The sequence below is a fragment of the Rhopalosiphum maidis genome, chromosome 1, assembly GCF_003676215.2.
Source record: "Rhopalosiphum maidis isolate BTI-1 chromosome 1, ASM367621v3, whole genome shotgun sequence".
Taxonomy (NCBI): Eukaryota; Metazoa; Arthropoda; class Insecta; order Hemiptera; family Aphididae; genus Rhopalosiphum; species Rhopalosiphum maidis.
In genome coordinates, this window is record NC_040877.1 from 56,650,498 (window position 1) to 56,674,265 (window position 23,768).

At 31.4% G+C, this 23,768-nt stretch overlaps 1 protein-coding gene across 1 annotated transcript; it reads right to left on the reverse strand.

Annotated features, from left to right (window-relative positions):
• Positions 1 to 560: 560 nt before the first annotated feature.
• LOC113561190 (dual specificity protein phosphatase Mpk3) lies at positions 561 to 23,639 on the reverse strand. Its single transcript, XM_026967470.1, has 4 exons — positions 22,712 to 23,639; positions 9,944 to 10,326; positions 8,891 to 9,026; positions 561 to 2,162 (listed from the first exon to the last, which is right to left on the reverse strand). The coding sequence occupies exons 1-4, from the start codon at positions 23,106 to 23,108 to the stop codon at positions 1,813 to 1,815; spliced, it is 1,266 nt and encodes a 421-aa protein (XP_026823271.1). The 5' UTR covers positions 23,109 to 23,639; the 3' UTR covers positions 561 to 1,812.
• Positions 23,640 to 23,768: the final 129 nt, after the last annotated feature.

The window sequence follows — 23,768 nt, forward strand, 5'->3', positions numbered from 1 at the left end:
AGAAGCAATAGTAATAACTTATACAAATATATGTTGTAATAATGTAATCATACAATATGATTTTCTGATTGTAACATTGTTGTCATAACTATTTGAAAAAAAGTTTTATTTTTAATAAGTGTTTTGGAAAATTCAATGTTATTTAAAATATTTAATGTTAAACGATTACCATTTTTTTTTTTTTTAGTTCTTAAATAACTTTTTTTTTGTTTATCATTACTTTGTTAATTTATTGTTTAAAAATATTATTTAATTTTTCTATAACATTTTTAAAAATAAGAAATAAAACTATAATTGTTCCTTTTAAACTCAAGTTATATAACTTACCAAACAAAACAAGAACTATTGAATAACAATATTTTAACCTAATTCATAACAGAATTTAATAACCAAAAAAAAGTAACTTTACCAAGACTGTACCTAGAATTTATTATACTTGAATAGTCTGTATTGTCCATTGACCAAATCATTTCTTCGGTAAATAGGAGGAAATATTCTATCATAACTTATTTGTATACAAAGAGCATAATACTATCCATTTCTTAAAGTTTAATAAATAATTATATTTTTAAATAAATTTATTATTATTATATCTCATAATCATTTACATAAACACATATTTATATTGTTTACCTCATTCATCTGAGGTTGGTTATGGCACTATAATTACAAAATATAGGGCCTAATACAAAATACAATCATTTGCTTATATCATAAAATTTTATACAATTGGCCATCATTTCATTAAGTGGTAACCCATGTTAATATTATAATTTATTATTTATAATATGGAATAGACTTTAAAAATCCTTGTAATGTATTATAATAATATAATATAATAAAGTAATGTATAGACACTGTAATTTGAATTTAAAAATAAATTAATAGTTACAACACTTAATGACATACAAACACATGTTTTAATTTTTAAGATCTAAAATCTAATGAAGATAATGAGAAAAAATTGATTTTCACTCAATCAATCATATAATATTAACATGATCGTCATTAATAATACAGCTAATTTAAAATCGGCCGAACGAATAAATTAAATGGCATCGGACCATAAATCAGTCTAGAAATATAAACATTTACAGTACAACATAAATAAATTAAGTATAAAATATATAACAACGACAATCATTTTTAAATAGACATGTTCCACCACATCGCAGGTGGTAAATGTAATACTTGAATGAATAATATACAAGGAATAATTTTTCAACACCTCGTCAATGAAACGCGATGATAAAAATCCTTTTTCTTTTAACGCGTAGTTACACGGCATGGAACATCATAGTGTGCGATAAATCTTCAGAAAAATAATCGATGGTATAACTTAATAAAATTATATAATATTAGCCCTTAACAATACAGATAAAATAATAATTTAAAGAATTGTGCGATTTAAAATTTAAAAAAAAAAGTAATAATAATAATAAGTATGATGAGCACTAATGACAAAAATGGGGAGAAGACAGTCGTTTAATCGAAATAGGTTGCACGCGTTAAACTTAAATACTTTTACACAGAATGAATTTGATAACATTTTTGTTTTAAGGTTTTGATTTTAAAAAAACGCAAGTAGATCTATTGTGTATAGTAAAAAAATAAAACAAAAATGTTTAGAAAACGAAGACTGTGACGACTGTAAAGTAGTAATAGTAGTAGTAGTAGTAGTAGTAGTAATAGTAGTAGTAGTAGTAGTAGTAATAGTAATGGTAGAATAATACATGAAGCGGCGGCGTTTGGTCAGAAGCGGTATTTGGTCTGGGGCGATCGTCGTTGTTGTTCGTCGCCCTCAAATGTTTCTCATCCACCCGTGCCGGGAGTCCACCGGTCGAATTCGATGCCGCTATCGGGACTCTGAACGGCCGTCGACAGCGGGCTCAGGTAGCTGGACGTCGACGAGCCTGTCGAGTTGGCAGATTGCTGCTTGGGCTGCGTCCGGGCGTCAAGCAGCTGCTTTTCGAACGAGTGCAGCTGCTGCATAAAGTGGAAGTTTGGGTCGATGTTCGCCTTGCGCTTCAGCACCATATTGTACGCCTCGTTGAGCGTCAGTTGCCGGTGAGCCATCAGGTACGCCAGCATCACCGTTACCGAGCGCGATATGCCCGCCAGACAGTGCACCAAGACGCCTTTCTTTTGCGCCCGACTCTTATCTACAACCGAAATCATTGTTGTTATTATATTAAGGTACAGAATAATACACTATATATTATTCTTTTATTATATTCCAAATGGAAAAGAAATCGCGATTGGGTACGAAAGGGGTTCAAGAGAGAACACTATTAAAAATAATTAGTAAACTTCACTTAATATCTCTGCTGTTTGCAAAATCTCTACAACTTACAAAGCTAAACATTAAAATATTTATTAATATTTCAATTAAAAATCTGGATGTGCAATAAAAGAGCGGAAATCGTGGTTTCAAAAATTATTTATTTTTAACTGTATACATCGATTTAGATATTGTTGTAAAAGTTCACCAAAAATCACTCGAGTACCAAGATAAGGTTACCCATACATAGTCTACATACATACAAATTACAATCAAATAATTATTCGACATTATTACAAGTTATATTTGCTATTCGTTATTTGTTGCTGCCTACTTCCTTACTGCATTTGCTAGACAAACGTATTTATCAACGACTGAAAGAGGAAAGATTATTATGATTAAAGATGGAAAATTGGTATTTACTATTTGAGATTAAGGAATAACAAATTTTAAAAACTGGATTTAAAATATTCTATCAAAATAATCCCTACCAAACACTAATACTTATACATGATTTTAGTTTTCTTCCTGTCTTTTTTTTTTATTTTTATTATTAAATAATCACATCGACATGTTAACGTTTTGATAAGTTTAATAAACTCAAACATTGAGAAGCTAAATTCTTCACAGATCACTTTTACTTTTACTCGAGAGTGTTAAACCTAGTTGGAGAAAAATAGGTGGGTATTTGATGTCATATTATTCGGGAATATCAGACGGCATGATCATGATGTATCAAAAGCAGAAAAAAGTCGCAGCAAACGTCGTATCGTTTTTCTTGTGCAAGTCTGGCACCTTCCGGGGAATTTGTATTTTCCGACAGCGCGAAAAAATATTAATAGACACATTACACATACCACACAAGTTTTATTTATATTACAGAATTGTGCTATATTATACAACATACTCTGATGATGATAATAATAATAATAACAATAATAAAGGTCATACTCTGACACAGCCCACCTTGCAATTTGCAAATGCAAACAACCGCCCACCTATAAACGCTACGGAAGCCCGGCATAATCAACACCAAACACGTGACTCCTGAAATAAATACACGCGCGCACGCACACGCCGGTAAGAGGTATATTTAAAGGTGTACCTGTTACCATGGATTTTGTCAACTTTATTACGTTTTATCGTGGTTATTTTTGTACTTAAGCCTTTTCACCCACGCGAGTATAGTGGCACCCCGCGCCAAAGAAATGGTGGTAATTGTTATTACATCATAATTCATAATATCAACCTATTGTGGCATGTGCGCATAATAATAAAAATATAGTTGAGTTCGCGGATGTCGCTATTTCGGTCGACCCGGTTAAGTACAAACACGCACCGATATGTCAACAAGAGACTGTCGTATATTAGTGGCATGCGTTTTTATTATTAATCATTACTTATTAGTATTAAAAATGTTTGTTTCCGTTGATATTATTGGAAACCCACATCGATCACGGACGGATGTGGTACCTGTTTGTTTTCAACGACGATAACAAAAATACACACTATGAATTAATTACGCGGGTCATGTGCACACTGCAGTTAATATAATATACGGTTCATCATGTACAAATTGTTAGTAACGCTCACTATAACTGATAAGCCGGTGTGATAGGCGAACTTTACTCCCGGCGTTATTTTCGATACAACGGTAATTACCGGTGTTTTAATTTCAAATACTGCGTGTCGTATAGGCCGAAAAGCCTCGCCGTCGGATGTTCTACTACCATGTAACAATATATCATAACTTTTGTCTAATTATTGGTGAAAATATTATTAGTTAAATAATAGTATAATATATTATACCAAAATGACTAAATAGTTTTACGTGAATATTAATTGGAATTTAAATAAGACAGTTTTTTTTAAATAAAAAAATTAATTATAGTAAAAACCTAAAATTAATAGTATTACACAAATGATAATAATAAAAACAGCACATTAAATTATTTAATTGATTTTCTTATTTTTTGTAAATAAATATTTTTAATGCTATCTTTAAAAACTTAAATGTATCCAGTTTTCACACGTTGTCGGTTTCAAATAATTTAGCTTGGAAAATTATCATAAGTCATTACGTTAAATGCTTAAGAATCACTAAGTACTCGCGTAGTTGCGTATGCTTGTGTAGAGGAAATGTATGTAAATGGCGCGACTAAAAAGCACCGTGAGAAAATCAACACACTATTGCGGCGGAGCGTTTTAGCTTAGGTTAAAAAAACAATAGGCAAATATAAATCTCAGAATGCGTTGCGCAATCTTTGTTATCTTTATTCGAAGAACTGCCTACACTCGCGGACAATGGATCCAATATAATATATAAAATATATAAGTATAAATAAACACCCGATATACTCACTGAAAACGCTTATACTAATATTACACTTTAACTATTCTGAGTTTTAGAATTGTTTAAGTACCTATACTTTTATAAACCATATGTTAACAAATAATTGGTTCAATACGATATTTTTAAAAATCGTTCTAGTCATACATAAATTATATTACCTATGAACATTGGTAACAAATTAATAACGAGTATCGAACAAAAAACATTCAAAACTATCCATTATCAACGTTCTCAATATTGAGAGCGTATAAAAATTATTATAACAAGTCGCACACGGTGTTTACTATTAAGTGTATGCGGACGGCTCATGGAAAAAACGGAAATATCAACAGGACGTTACGTGCACAGGAAGGCAGGAATCCGCTACGAGGTATAATAATAATATTATATATTACGTACGTTGCGGCCATTGTGTATGAACCATAGAGTAATATGGTATGAACGCGACCGACTGCCGTGCTATTGTTATTTTTTTAAATCCATTTCCGTCGTATATCATTATTATTATTAATATAATTGTTTGTAACTAAGGAAAAAATATTACTAAATAAGTAATATCATTAAAAAATCAAACCCATACCGTACATAAGATGCATGTATACAGTATTGTAGTGTAAAATACATAATATATTATTAGGCATATATAATAAATATTAATAAGGAGCTGTGCACACAACGATGTTTACTAGAAAATGTAATGCCTCACTGGCCCTTAAAAAATAACCACCTCAAGGCTTGGGACAATTGTTAATACACACACAATATTTTATTCACCATAACACTCAGATCACAAAAACTCAATAATTATACGGTTTTTATTTATTTCAAGAGAAATCGTTCAGTACTATACGTACGTCAACTGTCGATGACAGGAAAGAACAGTGTAATTAGGCATCTGCTTAGTTTGTTTAAAATGTTCATTCGATGAGACAGAAAGCAATAAAAGATAAGCTCGATATAAGTGAAACTACACCCATGATAATATCATATTACACCGAAAAAGTTACGAGCAAATCTATTGTAGTATTGTTACACGGCACTAGCGAGACACAAACATCCGCGAATGTCGAAATGCTTATCAATTATCATAGTAAATTATTTTTTTCGTATAAAATGCCGTCAAGCTCAACGATGTAGGGACAGACGCAAAACTTAATCTTCGTTTGGTAAACTCATAACCATCATTGTCGTCAACGTCATATTTTGTATTTTGAAATTAACTATTTTAGTTTTCAATTACTTGTGTTCAGTGACGCAAATAAACAACCACTGCTCACACTATAGATTTCCACACACATTCATCCTCCACAAATGGAATTATATAATACAATATATTAGGTATTATTGTGGCACGATTTATCGAATACTACACCAACATAATATGTCAATATATTAAATCATAAAAATAATAACCAGTTAAGTTTTTCGAGAACGAGAAAAATACATAAACCGCGAAAACTTTATAAATTGTATCCATGTCTAATTAATAGTATATTTTACACGCAGTCGACTTCGGAAATAATTAATCGCATTCCTTCTCTTGGTGCGTTTAAACGTCAGAAATCTCACGCCGGAACTAATCCAGCGAGTCAGAATTTAATCGCGATGTGTATACGTACGTAGACAAGAGACAACGTAGTACATACGACATAGATTACAATCGTCGCGAACAACGCAAATTCGCCTGCATAGTTAAATTTACTGTTTTTGCCATTAGTAACAGTCTGATTAAAAATGCATACAAAACGTTTTTCTCTTATTCCACGGTTCTGTGTCGACATTTGTTACCCATTACGTGCAGTACGTCTAATCTATTTAAAAACGTATACATATCTGGGAATTGAATCTAGTGCTAATGAATGTATTTCTTATGCTTTAAATATAGTAATAGTAATTTATGTTAAAATAAATAAAAAAATGTATTATTATCTTATAATTATTGTTAAATATTAGATATTATTAGAATCTTATATAATAATAAAAATAATAATTCATAAAACACACGATTACAACTGTTACAAGACACAGTTTAACGGTCTAACGCAAAATACTTGTCATATAATATACTTTTGCTACATTGATTTTGGTATAAGATCGATTGTGTAGATGATGATGACTAAGATTTATATGAAACTTCATCACATATTATGTTCTTGCATATCAGAGTGGGCACTCTCAACTTCTTAGCGTTCTTGTTACGTTCTTAAGTCGCAATTATTCTAAATGTTATTAATTCATTCTTATTACATAATAATAGTGTAGCATTGTAATCCAAATTGTACCTTAACAAAATCGACTCACAAAAAAAAAATATTCTTTGCAGCTAATAACCTTCGAATCTAACATTCGACAAACGATCCGATGAGTCGCGAGACTTCATCAGGTCAACGAATAATGACCGACATTCTCGAACTCGGTGGCCGACATTCTCGCATGAGGGTCGAGTATACGGCGAGATATTTTGTCTCTGCGGACAGGCAGGGTGGAGAGTGTTATCATCATTACTAGAGGTGTGGGTGCACTGTCGACGGCCCTTCCCTACAAACATACCGTATACACCACCGGCTTTGACTCGGATATTGATCGGGACATGGTACGAGAGCGCATGCGTGCAACGACCAATGCGACGGCCCACTCATTCAAAGGTTCAGTTCATTGATAAAATGTCTCTCCACCATCTCACCCTCCAAAACACTACTCTTACACAGCCACCCCTCCCGGTATTCCGTAACTTGTTGATAGGGACAGCAACCTTTCCCACACCCCACTCCACCCTCAAACAATTTAATTCCGTGCGCGTGTTATAACGTGGATCCGGTGCGCGTGGGAGCACTTCCATTTCGGCATATACGTCGGCAGACTGCGTGGGCGTCTTCATTCACGGAATCAACCAGCGAGCGTGTGTACAAGAATACTCACGCACCACGAGTAGAGTGTATTATATATACGATAACGACACCATCACTAAATATGTGTCCAAAGTTAGAAATTTCATGAAAATAATATCACACTGCCAAGAAATCACACGCTAGACGTTTTGTTAAATATATACTTCAAATACGCGTTTAATTATAGGTGTACAAGGAAAAAATAAACATAATTTTAACGCATCGCACAGCGGCGGACGGACGTTTAATTAAAATTCTTTTCGGGGTTATTTAAGGCGTTAAAAAATGCACAGTCGCCAAAAACTCCTGGAACACGTGTTTCTTGTCCACAGTTTGTCAATATCGATTAACAGTAATCTATTTATGAAAATATTCATAATATAATATTATATACTCGCGTCCACCATCACATAAATAGTTATTACTGTTATAACTTGTGACCGTAATATCTACGACTAGAAATAATAATTTAAAAATGAACACGCCACTCGACAATGTCAATATTTCGGTTCATATTAGATTTGAGAAAAAATACGCTAGCCATGCATCATATTATACATTTTTTTAAACAATTATATATATTAAAAAAATTTTCATAATATTCATAATGTATAGGTAATAAATTATTAAAACTATATATTTATATCAATTTTGCTGAAATGTATTATTTATATCATACTGATTAAATGACATTACAAATCTTTCTAATACGATGACTTAGAAATATTAACATATGTACACAGCCAAAGTTATGAAAAGTTAACGTGCATGTGCATGCAATCGGCAATTTCAAAACACGTTTAAAACGATACATCATATCATCGTCATTTAATAGTATATGCTGTGCATAGAAAATGTAATAAAAAATATGTCATACCACTGGAGATCTACATTTAAAAAGGAAATATTCAATTTACAATAAACAATGAGTAGCTGATATAAAATGTATAGTGCTCTTACAACAGATAAAATAAAAACCTGGCTTTAACCTTTACAACCATTAATAATAAGTAAAAAACAACAAGAAACACTATGCAAAGTTTAATTTCCCAACACTCATTACTACTGCCACCAACATACATGTACTTTTTTCACAATACACGATGGGATAAAATCATACGCGAGTGCGAAAACCCACTACTTACTCGCCCACAGTAACGACGTAATTTTATTGCGTTTAATATTTCGGCAAAAAAGTGACAAACACCTACGATAATACATCATATAAATACATAATACGTAAAGTACGTATATGTACCATGTCTAACTCATCATCGTGACACACCCAGGGCAAAAAATAAAATAAATCTGGGATCCAATCGCAAATAGGTTAAATTGAAAGAAAAATTTACCAAATAAACAACTCACCGATGAATTCTATTGCTTGAGGGAAAAAGCTGGCAAGGTTTTGTCCGATATGATCGGAAATTGGTATTTGCATGTACTTGATATGTCCTTGTTCTTCGAAAGTGTTAGGCAAGTCCGACGTAACGTTCAAAATATACTGAAAAAACCAAGCAAATTGATTAATTGTGGAATATACAATATTAATGATATATTATGATTTAAGGTTAAGTACTACACTGTAGTCAGAAACTCAGGCACTTTGCAATTATATTAGGTAGTAGTCCGTATATATTTTTTATATTTTTATAGAATCAGCTGATTAATTTTCTGGCTTATTGTATAAATAGGGGTTAATAGGGGTTAGAAATTATTATTAAAATCGGTTAAAAACTATTATTGTACATTTTGTACCAAATAGATGGCAATAGATTTAAGCTTAATAGGTTATTACAAAAAGAAATACATATAATACTGTTATAATTAATGTATTTTACTTTATTACTTTTCTTAAAATATAATATTATTTAAATGATTAATTCATATGTAATAACTAATTAATATTATAATTTATAGGCACATATTAATGTAAAAAGTGTAATTAAATTAGTGCTTTTAACATAATATGTTAGATAACCAAATTACGAACGACTAGTATCGTTACTTTTATACATGTAATTTAATATGATTTGAATTTTGGCAATGATAGAATATATATTGTTTAAGTATTAAATTATTTCTTTTTTTAATAACGTATATCGTTAGATATCTAGTATATTCTATAATACAAGATAAGTAATACAATGTATTATATAGGTATAATATTAAATTAAATATTTATGTATATATATATATATTGTTTTAATTTCATAATTTTATATTAACACAGTATCTGTCGTTTGGAAATTAGTTGTAGTTTCTAAAGGTACGATCTCCCCGTTGAGTCTAACACGGAAATAGCTCCAGACGCTGTAAGGGAACCGTACCGTAAAAACCTAAACTTGCTAAACGAGGTGCTCAACTGAAAAAGATTGAAGAAATATGAATTTATTAGGGTCATGTGACGTAAGAAATTACCTCTATCCGGTGTTTCTTAAGCCATTCCAAGTCTTCCGAATTAGTCGCGTTGCCGAGGAACAGGTCGGGTAGGATCTCTACGGGGAAATCACGGTCCTCGTCGTAACCAAGTATCGAACTGGAGCTGTCCACGTCCGACAGACTGTCAATGTCCGAACCCCCAGAGCTCTCAGGTGACGTGCTAAGCACGGATAGCAATTGGTGCTGGCGTCGTGCGTTCCGGGTGTGTGGCACAAGCGACGGGGTGATGTGCAGCGACCGCAAACCCATCAGAGTGTCCGTGTCGCCGATGAAACCTGTCATGTCGTCGTTCGCTCTGGCGCAACGTTCCAAAAACGATTCACACCATTCTGGATACGATTGTTGAAACGCATCAAAACTCTCTGAAAAAAAATATTAACATGATCGTTATTATATGCGTGATTACAACAATAGTATAAGAAAACTATATATAATATCTATTAATACTAATCAAGTATTTGTCGTCACGGAGGGACGGGAGCAAGAAACTATTAGACATTTAATTAATTTAGACTTATAAATTATAATATAATAAATACATAGTTAATTATCTTCACACGTGTGTACATCAGTATACAATTTATTTGAGTCTGGAACTAACGTTCCGTTTTCGAGCTAACGAGTTTTCTATTACCATGTCTACTAAGTAATAACTAACAGTAGTTATTACTTAATACTTACTATATAAATAACTTTTTATGAGTACCGAACCAAGATTGTATCCATTACTGACGTAGTAACGTCTATCACCATTCACCGCAGTTCAAAATATTTTAACGTGATACGTTTTCGTTTTTTTCGAGTGAAGAGTTTTCGTGCATCGATTGAAATGATATATTATAATTTTAAGAAGTGTGGTAATATTATGTAAAAATAAAGTTCCTAGTTAATGATATATAAATATTAAAAGATCATCATTTATAAAGTAATAGGTGATCTATTAATATAGAAGTGTTTGTTTGAAGGAGGATGTGGTAGATATCGGCATTTAATTTAGTACAATTCATTCAATCAACCTTAACTACATACGTCTACAGTATGTACGATTAAAAATAAATTTATTTATTTATTAATTAAATTAATCAATATTAATTAAACGAGTGTATTATTTTCATAATAAATAATTAGACATTTATTTTATATCATATTAAAGAAAATGGTTTCTATACTAAAATTAAATTTACAACTCACATACCTAATTTTAAATAGTAAATAATTTTTTTCCAGCTTATTTACTATATCCAAAGATACTACACATAGTCGAACATTTAACATTCCTTTGTTATAAAAGGTATAAAAGGGTTGATTTTCATAGAAAATCTATTTTAGACATTTTGTCATGCCTTTTCAGTGACCTCAATGCATAGGTGCATTATTTACATGACGAGGTTTCAATGTTTTAATTTATTACTTCTCATAAAATACTCTAGTAACAAGCTGTGTCCAAAACTCGTTGTTTATGGATTTATTGAAGTGTTTAATGACAAATCCAACATTATATATATAACAGTTAAATTCTTAACAACTTAACGTCAACTATTTTGCTTGCATTATTATACATATTATACGACGTAAGTCGTAACATATGGATGATATTTATTTAGATGTTTAGTTCATTGTTAATAAGTATATATAAGTGGTAATTTATAATATTCCCTAACCCAAGGTGTGTCTTTCAACATATTCTAACATATGGTAACAACATCCTGACGCTTCAGGCCTATTCATAGAAATCAGTTCCTAACATGTATTCGGACAGACAATATTCTTAAAACTTCAAATTTAAAAACATTATAAAAGTGACGATATGCTATTTAAATATAAAGAAATTAAATTAATACTATTATTGACAATATAAACAGAAAAAAATGTATAATTATAAATAAAGATAACCATGTATATACCGTTATAATTACGCATTCTACTTAACTACAAAAGTGATTAGTCGTCTATAATTACATTATTATTAGTAATAATTTCTGAAATTCATCTATAACAAAAAAATATATCGTTACTGTAAAAATTTTGGATAAATAGTGCAGCTATATGACGAATCTTAATATTTTTTTAAATGAAAATAAAGACAACAAATAATATTATATGTCGTATATTAACTCGCAGATGAAAATTATCTTATCTCAAAGAAAATTTAAAAAATTTCCATCTAGGTTTACGAATAGTATTTTTAACGTCTATTATAAAATAAAATTTTCCGCCACCCACGCGCGCATTCTTTTTTTTTATTTCGATAGAGTAAAGAAAACATTCCGCGTAACAGTGTATATGTGTGTGTGTGTGGGTTCGCGATGAGTGGGCGCCGCCTTCACCGCTCCTGGTCGCCTCGTGGTAAATAACATTGGCGCTTCTCACAAAGGGTCTCCGTCATCTGGACCGGGCGGCGGCTGCAACAACGACGCATCGATCGGCCAACACCGACTGGCTCAAGTATACAATATATAATATGGACATATAGTACGCACAACTCAGACGGGTACCCGACCGGAAATCAAAATTGGCCTACCGGAAACCGGCTGCCAATAAAACCGGATGATTTATTAACGAACGCACAACGTACCCTGCCACTACCAAATCTCAACATTCTTATACATAGTATATATAATAATATTTTATTATTGTATACCAAGTGTTTGTCAAGCCTGGGCGCGTTAATCGACAGACAGAAAAAATAATAACCAACCGATCTAGTTATTATTATCATCGTGTACGCCTTTTGAACACTCTTGAGCGGTTTACAGCAATAATCCAAATTAATCATAATTTGAAAAACTACGAATAAAAATATCTTAATAAATTCTCGTGAAAAACAAACAAACGCGTCCGGTACTCGTCGAGGTCCTGCACGCGTAATCAAACACGAAAATGGGTCAAGACGAAACATAATGGCGACCCACGTACAGTATAAACTGACAACCTACCCCCGGAAACGCCTACTCGGACAAAATTTTCGATAAACGGTTGCGTTAACCGGTTTTTATGGTACTTTTTCCAATTTCAAAATCGCCCACTATTACGGTTGATAAAAATAATACTAATTGAAAAATCTTTTCATTATAAAAAAATATTGATGGTAAACAATAATGCTCACGGGTCAGGGAAGGAACGGGCAGTGCTAGCCGACGCGCCGCACGTAGTATTTCCATTCGTCGGGTTACCACGACTATGCGCACGAGGTGTGCTTCATTGAATACGAAAAACTGGCGGTGGCAAAGCGCTTGATCACGTAACACGTTCTACATTACATAAAGACCTTTTTATAAAATACCCCGTCACCGCTGCTGCCGTTCCAGCGACGACCCACGCGTTTTCAGAGGCCCGATTATATCGATCCTCCGGCCGAGGCCCATATAAATATATAGGTCAACTCCGCGTATACTATTAACTTACTGTGATCACAGACCGCACACTACTCGGAAAATACATCACGTCCCGGGTCGGGTTTGTTGTTACAATAACTATATCTCCTCCACCATCAAAAATCAAAACTAAGTGTTACTTTAAACTCTAAATTATAATATCATTATAAATACATTTTTATATCAATATATTGACGGTAGCGTACTCGATCGATTGATATATCTGTAGCACTAATTTGTATTCACTGCTACTATAAAGCGATACGATAAATTATTATTTATGAAAATGTTTTAATATTCGTTCACCTTAAAAACCTGCAGGTTCATTACTCTTGTTGTTGTTAAAAATAATCTCATTCAAAATCTTTTATCTACTATTATTGAACGCCTGTTACCAGACACAAGTGGCCAAATATTATTATTATTATTATTAATAATAACACTCATATAAATACATATTTATTTTACATTATTGAACTATTTAATGAATAATAGTATATTTAATAATTAATACGAAACCAACAGAAACTAATCCTAACATTACTTTTACAAATTTTTATAAAATAAATAATACAATTTTATATACTTCGTGAGTATTATTACTTTTATGTAAATACTAGGTGGTTATCTTTTTAATTTTATTATTCATATTATATTACACAAAAATAATTTTCACTTCAAAAATGCCACATCTTAAATGGCAAAATTAAAAATAAAATTTTTAAATATGATCATATTGATTGGTGCTATAAAAATGCTTATAATTTTAACATTTTTATAAAATAAAAGGTATTATCTAACTTGATGTTCCGTGACGCGGAGATTAAAGTTTAAACTATATAATAAGATAAACCATAGGTCATTTTTTGACGTATTAAAAGTAGTATTACTGCTTTAAGTAGAGCAGTTCTTATTATTACACAATAATACATATAAGTAATTAAACAGAATAATCAACGTTAATTGCATTCTAAATAAATGTATTGTCATACAATAGAAAATTCTAATCAGACTTACATTTAAATCCGTTAAATTAATTATATTAAAAAAACAAGTGTAACGATGATTACTGGTATCCAAACAATAACATAATACCAAGTACGTGATTTACATAATACAGAATGCTTGCATCTCAACTACTTAGTCTCCAGTAGATATTTGACAGCAACACAAATTAAAAAAAAACATATCTAATGTCATATACATATTTTGGACGCTGCAAATGGTAAATAATTCAAAGTGTCTAAATATAAAATGGGTGTTTATAGACACGCCACCGGATATCCTTCATAGAACGCAGAGTGCGAGAAATCCGCACCAGAGTCGTATGTTTTTAAAATAGGTCGTATGTTTTTCGAATTCCCAGCAGTAGTGAAAACGGAAACCGGGAGACTTATTTTCGGACTAGGCGTGTCCGGGGTACTGGTTTTTGCACGCCAAGGCCTCCCGCTGAAAAGGAAGCGCGCAACGGATCCTAAATGCCGGAAATGTACATCCGGTTTAGTTTAAAACACACGGCAGGATATACACATACGCGTGCGCACGCGCCGGATACTGGCAGTTTGGTTGTGAAACAAAACATGCGCTCTTTCCGGCTATTCAATTGGATCTTTTCGCCCGTTAGAAAAAAATAAACTTCCTCAAATAAAAACCCTCTATTTTTAAAATTTTAAACAACAATATTAAATGAAAAATGAAAAATGTGAAAATGGATAAGCCGTAATTGTGCCACCCTTAAGTGCGTGGGGATATAAACTAAAAAGCATCATGTCTATCCTGAGCGGTTTCCGTTTGTTTGACTTGTTTGCGTGGGAAACTACTAAAATTATACAACTACACAACTACTACGACCGATTGACGATTCCGGTTTATCATTGATTAACCAAAGACTGGCGCGCATGTCTTGTGAATGACGTAAATGCAATTCATGAAGAAAAAAAACATATTTAAAACCGTTTGAGTTGTGTCCGGTGGCAATGTCAAATGTGTATACATTCTCCGATACATATACGTGTACGTTATACACGTTCGTACCGATAATGGGTATTTAATGTATATTATAGTCAATACTCTATAGAATATGGATACTCGTTGCATAACATTTCTACACGTTGTCCGAATGACCCGCCGAGAGAATTTAGATTATTTATTCATTGCGTAGAAAACTGCAGATTTATTCGCAAATATTGTCAGCAAGATATAGTATTATGACTGGGCGCAATGTTGCCAGATTTTATTTTTTGTTTATGAAGTAAATTATTATAGTTACATAGAAATGTTTTAAACACAAACAAATCGAAAAAAATCACATTCAAATCTAAATATAAGAATAAAACTATTCTATAGAATAGTCGAAGAAGTATTTAAGACAATAAAAATTAACGATAATATTTGTATTATAATGTCAACAATACCGTATTTTTAACAAAAACTGTCATTTTATTTTTACCACATATAAACATATTCAATATTGTTTAATGTATATTATAAATAATAATCCTATGAAATAACGAAATAGCCAAATTAGGTAAAGTTACTTGAAATAGTAATTAGAGAAGTCTGAATACAGAGTATATCCCATTCATCCAAATTATCTCTGAGGTAAATAAATATATTTAAAAACAGGTTTTGAAATCGATAAGTAAATACAGATTGAAAAAATTTTATTTTTAATATTCAAAATTTACCAAGTGCCAACAAGGTTAAGTTGTTGATATTTGTTAGTTTATTAGTTATATAAGCAAAAATAAAAAGAATTCTAGTTTGTCAAAATAAATTTTGTTAGCTACAATATGGATATTATTTATAAAAGTTCATAAAAATATATCAATGTATGTATTACCTACTGAAAATTTCAATGCTGTTTTAAATTAGTTCATTAATTTAAAACTAATATAACTATCTAATATCTTATCATAATTCCATAACAGTTTATTTTTCTATATTTTCTATTTTTAACAATAAAATATTAATTTTGCTAATATTATAATAATACAAAATTTAATTTTCTTATTGATAGCTATTATGAAAAAACATTAAAATAATTGATTTACCACGAAGCTATTAATAAGGTAACCGGGCTTTTTGGGACATACTGAATATCAAAAAATAAACGTAGGTACATATAAAAATAAACATTTGAACACAATTTGGAATTGAAGGTGAAAAAGACACCACAGAACGACGAAAAATAAAAAAATAGTTGATTAGCAGTAATTATTAATAAACGCTTGTCACACGGCCTCCTGAAAAACCAGTCACTGTCGTCGCTACCATCACTACCGCCTACTTAATGTCACCGCATACACATATAAATAAACATTAAGATGCATATAATATAAAATATAATATGGTCTATATTTGGCGTACGCCTTTTTGTGTTCCGTTAACAAGCTCGATTTGGCGAAGCGCCGCCTCTGATCTCGGTCTGAGAGTCCGAACTATATAATATTATAATATTGTACCGACCAATTTATTAATTTGATAGGATAATCGATTCATCCTCGTACCTAAGCCAAGTGGATAACGACAGTGGAATATAGTATTATATACAATTTTAAGTTTCTATAATATGTATATTATAATAATTTAATAATTAATAATATATTAATTTTGAGCTCTTGCGGTATATTATATAAATAAGGCATCCGTAGCCCCCACGTGCGCCAATCACAAATTACGTAAATAATAAACAGGTAATAATATTAGCAGCGGTGATTTTTTATCTTATATTATTATCGTTTTGCAAAATCGAAACACGTGCGCGCGTATAGGTACGTTTTTTTTCTATAGTATAATATGTTGTTTTACGATGATTGTAGAGAGTAGATATAGTAGAATACACTACATAGAAACAGAACGGAAAAAACCATAAGAAAAAATAAACTGTATACCGGTCCGCCGTAGTCCCACGCGAATCGTTTTACTCAGTATATGATATATATGTATAAAATAATGTTTTCATTAAGCGCGCGCCGGAAACCTTACACGGCCATATGAGGGGGCGGCGGGCAAGACATTTCCATTGAGAGCGGCGGCGGCACCACGCACACACGCACGCAAACAGGACGGATGAATGATAAAAACACGCCAACGAGACGGGAGCGGGACAAGCCTCGATGAGGCAACTCCGCCGTCGCCGCGCCGTTTCCGGTACTCTCGATCCGACGTCGTCGTGACTATGCCAATTGTGCACGATGAGAAAATACTTAAAATAATAATAATAAGACTTCCTGTTGATCGCGTTTTATCCAACGCTCGGTATAATAATCATCTGTCCACAGTCGTTACGATAAAATGTATACAAACCACGAACGATTTTTGATAATAATATAAAACGTTTTTGTAGCAACCCTTATTTTAACGAGCATAGAAAATAAGAAATACCAGCATCAGCAGTGCAATTCACCTGTAAATTTATAAATTACGACAGAATACGAATAATTACTGTTAGAATAAAATAATCGTATTGAAATATTCTGTCAATTTATACCATAGCTATCAATAAATTATAATTATATATACAGTATTAAATTAATTAGTTTGAGACCAAGAATGGCTAGAAACTTTTTAACTACTACATTTTCATTACCTCGTGTGCAGATATTACAGTATCTTAATACATCATAGCTTTTCGGAATCAAAATAATAAATATATAAAAGGTGCCATCATTACAGCTACCTCACTTATCAAAGGATCAGGAATCGATATCCTATTTTGAGGAATATGAAAATAATCTTTAAAGAAATATGCTTTAGTTTAATAGTAAACGTACTTTCCTTTGGAAAAAAAATGTAACTGATATTTATTGACAATCAATAGTTAGTATACCCATCATAGTTGAATATGCATAATATTCAAAATTATTTTTCACGAAAATAAATATTGCATGGATACGTCTACTCTTTCAGAATTGGACACTATAGATGTATTATACATATGCAAATACAATACACCAACTAGACGGGCATATGCTGTCTGGTTTTGCATATCGCATTAAACAAAAACCTACCTTCATTTACACCCACGAAATCATGTGGCATATCATATAACGGTATTCACGAGTTTAACTATTGTCCAATCTCGTCAAACAGGATAAAATTAATATTTATTTTAAAATTTTCAACTATGGGTTAAATTTGCTTCCATAATTGGGTTCACATATTTATAAATGAATAAATACAGTTCAATGGAAGCGAGTTGAGTGAAAAATATAAGCGATAGAGAAAAGCAATTAAATTATATAAAAATGTGTGATAAAAGTTTATTTTGAATATTATTAATCAAATTTCAGACAACTTGAATAACAAGTACCTATTTTTTTTATTATAGATAATGCCAAACATCAATAACCATTAACCAGTTGTTAATTTACCAAAGCTATAGTGTGCACTGTGATGTATATGATAATTCGTTCAATGAATATAAATATTATTTTATTTTTAAATCAATGTTCAATTTTTAATATTTGTCAAAGGAACAGTATGTAACATCTAGTAATTAATTTATTCTACTAAGTTGAAGTTAACACCGAGGTTAACACTATACTTATAACAACCAAAAACACACACAAATAATTGTATCTATAATGTTTTATAAACATTAAACTCAGATATTTAATAAAAAAAATTGTTACGACTTTAGATATATTAGTTTGGTAAAAAACACATAATTATTTCATATTTAAGTCATAACAAAACATCTGTAATTTATTTAACGAAAAATAATTACAGTATTTTTTTTAACTGATTAGAATAAATAAAAAGTGGTACTTTGAAATTGTAAATTAATAACAATTATTATACTGATTATATAGCGGATTGGAATTGCTGAATATTTTTACAATATTAAGTCATAAATGCTAATTATTAATTACCAATTAGCAATCAGTTATCGCCAAATTAAACCAAACAAAATCAACGCGTGTATTATCGACAAACAAGACATAATATATACCACCACAATAATTATTGAAAACGCTACGATAAAGAAAGACCAAAGTGTGATATAATAATATAGCCAAGTGCAAGTTCATGATAAAATAATAAATGACACAACAGAAGAATACAATTCACGTTCGAGTGGGGGTTATAGGTAACAGAACGAGTTTTACGAAATATAAATAATATAAGTACTTTCCATTAATGTTTTGACGGGCAGAAAAAGTCGAAAGTTACTGGCACTTTTTAAAATGTAAAACACTCAGAGTCCATAAACTTTCTAATGGAAAAAAGAGTAGCAAGTTATTGGTCGATTACATTCTGTTTAAACGTGGACACAGTGTGTAAAAACATCTTAGGAGTTAAGGTACATGCATTATTTATTTTCTTCTTCTCTAGAAGATTCAACGAAAGACATTTATTATTTTTTTCCACATTTTTAAGAATAATATGAGTGTATACATTGACACCGAAAGATATTCAAAACGTTTGTTATACTAGTAGATCATAAACTGGAGACAAGTATATCAATAAATCGAACAAATTAGAAAAGAAAATTATTTCCCGGAGATAGGTACCTCCCGGCGGCACCCTGCGGAACGTACTGCATACACCATCTAACCGGTCGCGCCAACGACCTTGATTAGGTCACAACACCTACAACGAGGATGGGTACCGACCGAGTGGTAGTTGACCGTGAAGGTTTCCAGCAACAAGCAAGATCGACAAAACTGATGCAACCATTGAATGAATAATAATAATAATAATACGTTCATTAAAATATGAATGAACACCGGTCGTATTATTATAATATATAATAAGTGTGCGTGTGTGTATGAGGAGTGTACCGAAAAAAATTGTTTTCATTATGATCTTCTAATATACAGCTACGCACAAAATGTATGTCTTTATTCATGGTCCGACGCCTATGCGTGCATTGAGTGTGTGTAACCGTAGCTTTATGGCCGGCCCGATCGTGTACATACGTAGGAAGCGTTCACACCTACAGTCAGAGGAGAACTCTGCTGAATTGTTAACAAACATAGTTTTCGGTCAATACCGGTTTATAATAAATGGGATTCGGTTGTAACGCACAAATGACGAAATGGACATTCCTACATTATTAGCCGACTTCCTTAACTCGAATCGCTAGCATGGCGGTGGAGAGGATAGAGATAAACCGAAAAAAGACTGACCATCGCATTATAATCATTATATCGATATTCAACATTCGTTCACCTATGCGCCTTGGATTCGGTTCAGACGTTGAACATAGTTCACAGGACATAAGTTCTATTTTGACACAAATAATTGGATTACACTTTAATATTTAATTTGTATTAGCACAGGAAATTAGTATACTAAAAATATGTTACAAAAATTGCATTATAAGCTGTAAACCACTTGACTATAACCACTTGCGCTATGGTAAAATAAATATTGTGAAATAATATTTCCCCTTTCTAAAAATAATATTTTTAGATAACAATTATTACAAAAGTAAGAAAACTCGTAGTGAAAAGTGAAAGCCAATTAAATTCCTACACTTTATTATTATTCATTGATTTGGATATAAATAGAAATAAATTATACAGGCAAGTTTAAGATGGAAATCAAATAAGTAAATAATTAATTTAAAGTAAATAAAAATTGAAATAATATATGCAATTAGTAATAAACAATTATTTACATTTTACTAGTAATGAATAAGAAAAATAATGTACAATGTTTATAATAAGTAACTAAACAAGCAAATTATCAAATAATAAATTGAGAATATCACCCAACAAAATAAAAATTGTATTAAAATATATAAACACAATAAGTCAGGATAAAAACAAAAGAGTGTTCAATTTTTATTTAAACTATTTATCTAGAAACATAAATGCAACAAGTATTATCAATATCAAACAGTAACTAATTATAATGTTAACTAAATAGCAAGTTTCACCATTTTGATTTTAATAATTATATTTTTATGTCACCCCTCCATTTGCATAATATGCAATTTGGTAGACCCTGATTAATGACAATGTACAATATATAGGTGAATATAATATTAAATATATGTAGGCAAATAATAGAGATAAATACTACAATATTATGATTATTACACCAAATTTTTTATAAAAGATTTAAAATCTTAAGCTAATTTTAAATAATATTATAAAGCTTAAAAAATAATTCTGTTTCTTCTGTTGGTTAATAATTTGAACTTTCAAATAATGAATAGCACTAAGATGTTACATAAAAACCACAAAGTCTAAATGGTAAGTAAATATACATAGAAATTATAAAAATAATTTAACAAAAAATAACTTTATTATCTTTTGCAAAAAAAACCACACGGTTTCTTAATTATTTTACCATACAACTAAAAATGTCATAATTTTGTTAAGATTAATGGAAGAAACCTATTCAAATGTTTTAATTACTTAAATAAGAAAAGATTAATTCAAAAACTACATAATGTCACAGTTATTTTATTATAGAACCTGAAAGGAACAATAATTTATGAACTAACTTATCTACTATAACTTTTTGAACATAATATTCATTAATAAATAAAAGGTAAATAATTCATTAAATTATTCCAGAAACCTACGCACCTACTAAATTATACACATCATTAACTGAACTAATTGCAATTTAATAGATTATTAAAAAAACAATATAATATATAATTGATTTAAATACCCTTTATAGGTAATTTATAGTTTGATTTCATACCAATACCTCAATACCATGCATCTATTATTGGTAGATTCATTAAATTCAAATTAGTTGAGACAATTAGTATCCATTACTTATACAATAAAAGGTTGAATGTGATAAAATAGGTAATACTAAGTAGACTTCTACAGTTCTACCTAATAAGTAACTGCTAGATACACAATAAAAGTTAAATATATTAAGTTGAAATAATAAAATAAATATAAATCATTCAAAACAGTTTGCGATTGAAAGACTATGTATTATGTAAGTAATTAAATAGTATAAAAACCTACTGGATTCTGCAATTTACAAAACAAAAAAAAATGTATTTTTACCATTAGTGACTACTGATAAATATTCAACAAGTTTGAATGGTATTTTTTAAATTCATTATACTCCAAACATTTTTTTAAATTTAAAAGCCTATTAATCGGTTGCCTAACTGACAGGGCAAGTCAGATAAGAATTATCATTAATGTACAATTGCTAATACGTACACTACCTACTTAATTATTATCACTTGAAATAACTCAAATGTTATCATTATGAAAACTATAAAATATTTAAAATCATAATAATATTCATTATGGTAGATGTAGGTTGAAGTACAAAAACATTTCATAATAATCAAGGTACCTCTATATGAACCAAGTTATATAATAATAAAAAAATGCATAGCTATACACCTAGCATGAATGTAATCTTAAGGAATTCTTACCGTTCAGGCAATGAACCTTACAACCATCCTTCAATAATCGCTTGGCCAACACAATCATTGTATCTGATACTGATGATGTAGTCTTACGATCATCCAAACACTCATCACCATACAGCACAAATGCACTTTGTTTATATGCATTGACAATTTGCTCTCTGAGATCAGTGCACTTGACTGTAGATGCCAAGTCAATCTTACCGGCGGCCAACCGTCTTAGCATAATAGTGGGTATGCTGAAGTTGACCGCATCGCGTATGTGACACTCTGAGAAGTCCATAGAACTACGGCAGTCCAGTATGAGCAACTGACACTTGTTACTGGACGATAGTTCAGTGGCCAACCATTCGCAGCCCACGCAGATGTTGGACAATACGGACGAATCATCTTCAGCAGGCATTTCGAAAACTGCTGGGTGCCCACCGCGAAAAATACAATCTCTAGACGCACCACATCGATACCCCGTAGAGACACGAAACACTCGGTAAATCGTTGGAATACTTTTTAAATACTATGCCGCACTGCCGCGTACTAGACAACAAGTGTAGTTGTTTTCGACGAACGCGGTCAAGAGTTTACGTGAATCATCGTTATAGAGAAGTATTAGTAAATAGAAATGTACTTTTTCAAAACGGTTAGGTAGATATGCACCGCCACAATAATTAACGAAAACGACGAATAAACATTTGAATCGAAAAAATGACGATAATGATAACGACAAAATCTTAAATCACACTATTCACACTAATACAACATGTTATGGTAAAATATAACGCTGATAAATCGGCGGCGGTGATGATCACAAGGAGCGCGGCGGCCAATGCGTTCGCCTTGCGCACACAGTCGTAGTGGAACTGTTGATCGCTGAAATGTAGTGAATGCGTCAATGGGATGACAAAAACATGGACACGGTGAGAAACGGAATATGGACGCACGACAAATACCAATTACAGAGAAACCCGCAGCGCCCCTCGTCAACAACACCGACGCATCCGTCGCCACCTGTCGGGCAACTGCACGCAACCGATGCCGACGTCAACGCCACCTAGCGGTCGAGCAG

Coding starts and splice junctions, on each gene's coding strand:
- LOC113561190 (XM_026967470.1), bottom strand. CDS start 23,108: ATGCCTGCTGAAGATGATTCGTCCGTATTGTCCAACATCTGCGTGGGC. Junction 10,327..22,711: donor TAAGGTTCATTGCCTGAACG/GTAAGAATTCCT, acceptor ATTTTTTTTCAG/AGAGTTTTGATGCGTTTCAA. Junction 2,163..8,890: donor TCAAGCAATAGAATTCATCG/GTGAGTTGTTTA, acceptor TTTCGGTTGTAG/ATAAGAGTCGGGCGCAAAAG.